Raw genomic sequence first — 4,840 nt, 5'->3', positions numbered from 1 at the left:
AGATCGTTTAATTATATGAGATGAGGAATCTTGGCTGAGTCTTTTGAGGTGAACTTCCAACAAGTCAGATGATATAACATGTCCACTATTGAAGAGAAAATGAGTACGTAATCATTTCTAGCTGTGGTTCTGATACAGAAACAAGTACATACAGTGCTTATTAATTGATATGTTTCTTTGCTCCTAAAAAATATATATATCAACATATAGGTTAAGTATTTAAAAGTAGAATGCCTTGTTTTCTAAATGTAAAAATTACTATTACTAAGCTTTATTATTCGAAAAGGACTAAAAAACACATTAAGCTTTCTCAAAACTCCTTTAAAATGTTACGTAACAGCAAGAACAAAGTGATGAAGGAATTGATTTACTAGCCTATAATAGAAGACATTCCTGCTTAAAGAGAAAAGAACTCAATTGAAAGTCAAATGTTTATATAAATCGCTGTTGACATCTATGAGCCTCATCCCTAATACTCAGTGTCCTAATTTCCAAAATAGTTCTGCCAATAAGTTTTGAGGATAACAGGTTTAAAAAAAAAAAAAGTTTCAAAAATAATGCATTATTCCAATATAAGATATTTGTAACACTTGCATGAATACAATATCACACAGAATTTTGATTTTCAGAATTATGAAAATTACTGAATAGGAGTAAAAGTTAATATATTTCTCAAAACATTTCATTCTAACCAAACAACAGTTTATTTTTAATTTACTTTTCATTACTTGCAAAAAATATTGGGATTTTAAATACGATAACATACAACTGTCAATAATCATACTAATATTTAAACTGTTCAGGCTTTCCAAATACTTACATTGCTTGCAAACTTTCTGCTGTTAAATTATTCCACATAATCTCATTTGCCTGAAGATTTTCATTGTCTTCTAATAAGGAAGTATCAAACTCAATTTCTTGCTCTTTAGCAGCTGATGTTCTAGTAAAGCATGCCAAACAATTTTGATCAATATGGAAGTCCTATCATAATATATCTCAGTACATACCAAAGGCAGAATATTTTTTTATTATCCAAAATCATGTTCACAAAGTATAGTAAACACAAACAGTATAAATCAAACTCCAGGCATCAAAGATCTAGTCATGTAATTTCAGCCTTAATTTCCTCATTTACAGAATATGAATATTAACTGGTTTTTATTTCTGTCATAACGGTAAGGAATATAAAATAAGATGACAGATGCATGGAAAAGCAATTGGTATATTATGAAGTTGAAAATACAAAGTCATAGTGTTATTATTATATAAGTTCTAAAAAGAAAATACAATTTCATGGATTAAATATGGGTTTTAAGCAATGATATAGTGACAACTGAAAATTTTTAAAAGATTATATAGTTTTCATCATTAAGAAAGGCCTTTGGGAATAATTAAAAGCAGACACATTAATCTGAAATATCCAATGTCCTAACAAGCTCTTCAATATTTCTTATTTTAATTTGGTTAAGTATCACATGATAGAAAAAATAATACTGTTATCAATATTGAAAGAAGAGTCAAAATACCATACATACCTGTGAACATCTATGAAATTATTGTATTCTGTGCTAGGGTCTATCTGCTCAACCGACATTTGAATCTCTTTATGGACATTCACTATTTCCTCTGTGACAAGACTAGTTATCTGGCTGTATTCATCAAATATACCTTTTCTGAAAATAGAAATAAAATTTTACATTTTTAAGTTTATCAAAAAAACACAGAACCAAAAAGAATTCAGAATAAACCTAAGAAATGTAATATCATGTTTACAGTGGATGGTTTCATGTACCTCTTTCTTTCATACAGCTAGATAGTAAACGGAAGGGATTATAAAAATGTATAGATTAAAAACTTATATTTGATATAACTGCAAATGATCTAGAATAAGGTATTACCTTATCCAATATGAATTTGAGATGTCTAAATGTAAGATCCATGTTGATCACTTTCTATTTCTAAACATTATCATAGAAATGTTGGATTCCATAACATGGAACTGTAAATCAATTTATGTCACTTTAATGTTTCTTTCCAGTGTCTACCATTTCCTCACATGCCTTACCACTTAGTTCTCCTCTTTTTCCTGGACCTCTGCTCTTTTCTGTGTACTTAGAGAGTTCAACTGGTTCTATACCTTCAATGACATCTAGATCTCTTCTCTTGATCTCTAGTCAGTAGCAAAAATGTCATAAAATTTAATAGCCTTACCTAATAAAAGCAAAAGCAAAACCTATTCGATTACAAAGACGTGACAGCCAGCTTAAGAATGCTGTGATGTAAAAATAGACCATTGATCATTAGTAGCCTCAAAAGTAGTATGGACAGACAAGCTTATTTTACATATGTCCAAATAAATATATGGCATTGTTTTTCTTTTCCAAAATCATTACAAAATTTCTCTTATTATGAAGTATTCTCTCAATTACTTTATTTTAAATAGCAAAATACTGTTTGGGTAAAAAAAATTAGATTTAAACTGCTTCAAGAAATGCCGATTTGGAATGATTACAGAAATCACTTGACAGACACCATTTTTTTAAAAAGGGGAGACAGAGTAATTTAACAGAGATTCAGTAAATATCACTGGGGTTATAACCTCATAATTCAAGGTACTAAATGATACAAATGTAAATGAACTTATCTAGGTAGCTCTTATAAAATACAGTACATGGTTATAATGTGGAGATCATTAATATTCACCTTTAAGACAAATGGGGGGGAAAGGATGAAGTCTCCTAATGTTATATGAATGAATTCTGGGACATAGGATCAATTTCAGTGATATCACCATGCTCGGATTTTTTAAATGCTAGATCTAAAATAATTTATTAGAACGTAAAGATAATATGCTGTGGGGAACCATTCTATGTCTCAAAGAGATGTTCTAGAAACGATGAAGATACTATTATTAAAGACTCTCATGAAGAATTTTAAAATTTTTTGATTCATTAAATGAGTAAGAAAAATATTTCTAAATCAATAATTATGTAATTTAAAGTAGACATCACTAAATTTATAAATTAAATATTTTAAGTAGACATTTCGCTATTTTATCTCAACGCTCTTAAAAGTTAACATTTTTAAGTTGACTAAAAACACTTTATTTATCTTACTGGGAAAATGAGGGATCACCTAAACCAGCTAATAAGAGATGAAGTCTACCAAAGGCTAGCTTATCTCTTTCTGCTCTCTTGAATAGATATGTATGGTGTACATGTGTGCATTTGACCAAAGTATACTACTACTTCCTTGAACGCAAAAACTGTAGCCTACTCATCATTAATAAACATTTCTTGATATTAATCTCACACAAGAATATGGGAAATAAACCTTCAAAAAAATTATTTCCTTTGGGCTTTGCAGTTGCTCAAGATTTAAATACCCAGTCCTCTGGAGACAGATATCTATTTCTTAACACTTATCAACTAACGATTTTTTTTTTTCATATAAATTTCTAGCTAACTGGAGCAAAACAAAAACATATAAAAATAAGGGCAATTCTTGGGACTAGCTAGGTTTAGGAGATGACCATAAACTGAAGGGACACCAGAAGTAACAATCAAGAAAAACCAAAGTAAAACAAGTCTGAGATATCCACTGAGCAAGATCACTGAGGAAGCTTATAAAACACAGACAACTTTTACACAAAAGCTTAACTAGAAAAAAAACTAGTGTTAAAATCATTTCATGAAGGGATTTTACGTCCAAGGGGAAATGTATCTTACAGTGCTTTTATCATTTCTTCTTGCATCTTTTGTAAGGAGTCCAGAAGCAGAGGAAGTGTGGTATCATAATACTGATTCTGATGAAGCTGTGCCCCTTTCAATGCCAATACATACTGATTGTGCAACATATGAAGTTTCATTGTGGCTTTGTCATACCGTTCCTTAGCCTTTTCAGTTTCTTTCCCTAGATAAATCATTGAAGAAAGTTAGCAAAGATATAGCAAAAAACTTTTATCCTCACTGTGTGTAAACTCAGTTATCACTATTTTGTTATTTCACACATTTTATGAATAATTAAAAGTTTATTGAACATATACTATATGCTTAGCTCTATGCAAAGTACTATTTATTTGACATGCAAAGCTCTATGCAAAGTACTATTTATTTGAAGGATGATGTACAATTTTTTGTAAAATTATACGGATATATGATCTTCTCATGTTAAAATTATACGGATATATGATCTTCTCATGTTCAATGACCTTATACCAAATTAAAACGAGAGTGCAAATGAAAATTTATAACCAAGAAAACAAGAAAATTTGTAAAAATGTTAAATTTTGAGGTCTATGTTTGAAATATCAACAAAGACAAGGGAAGTCTGAGGATATTTAGTAAAGAAAAGACCTTAAAAGATGAGGCAAATCTGGAAAGGTATAAGAAAGACAAAATAGACAATACTTCCTCCCTCACGCTCTTTCTCCCTTTCTTCCTTCCTTTCATTCAATGAATATTATTAACTGATGACCACCAGGAACTGTGCTAAACATTGGAAATTTAGTATTTGGCAAATCAGAGCCCTTAACATAAAGCCCATGGTCTAGTTACTTGGAATACTGAATGAAAACATGGAAAGAACAAACAATGTTACACAGGCAAGCAAACAAGTAAGCTCAAGGAGAGCAAATTTTGAGGAAGTAAAGGAAATATATCTGTATAAGTATGGCAATTTTAGGTTGTGAATGACTTGGAAATGAAACAGAGAAACTGACCTGATGTAGGAGAAGTCTAGGAAATAATCTTATGAACTAAACCTTTTTGTGGTTCCTTTACTAAAACCATTCAGAAAATATTTAGATTGACAATATAAATAAATGATTATATAAATAAAT

General features: G+C 30.0%; 1 protein-coding gene across 4 annotated transcripts in view; it reads right to left on the bottom strand.

The window, feature by feature from the left end:
- FER (FER tyrosine kinase) overlaps positions 1 to 4,840 on the bottom strand; it is a 404,440-nt gene that overhangs the window by 315,607 nt on the left and 83,993 nt on the right. For 3 of the 4 annotated variants that reach the window (XM_023533609.1, XM_023533608.1, XM_023533610.1), the window contains 3 exons: positions 3,729 to 3,912; positions 1,536 to 1,673; positions 796 to 940 (listed from right to left, as the gene is read on the bottom strand). In XM_023533609.1, the coding sequence (XP_023389377.1) occupies positions 817 to 940; positions 1,536 to 1,673; positions 3,729 to 3,912 (446 nt within the window). In that variant the 3' untranslated portion in view covers positions 796 to 816. Of the gene's footprint in view, positions 1 to 795; positions 941 to 1,535; positions 1,674 to 3,728; positions 3,913 to 4,840 lie in introns of those variants that run through there. The other variant, XM_011365150.2, reaches the window with a different exon arrangement.

This window comes from Pteropus vampyrus, unplaced genomic scaffold (assembly GCF_000151845.1).
Source record: "Pteropus vampyrus isolate Shadow unplaced genomic scaffold, Pvam_2.0 Scaffold106, whole genome shotgun sequence".
Classification (NCBI taxonomy): domain Eukaryota; kingdom Metazoa; phylum Chordata; class Mammalia; order Chiroptera; family Pteropodidae; genus Pteropus; species Pteropus vampyrus.
This window is presented reverse-complemented; position numbering and strand designations above follow the sequence as displayed.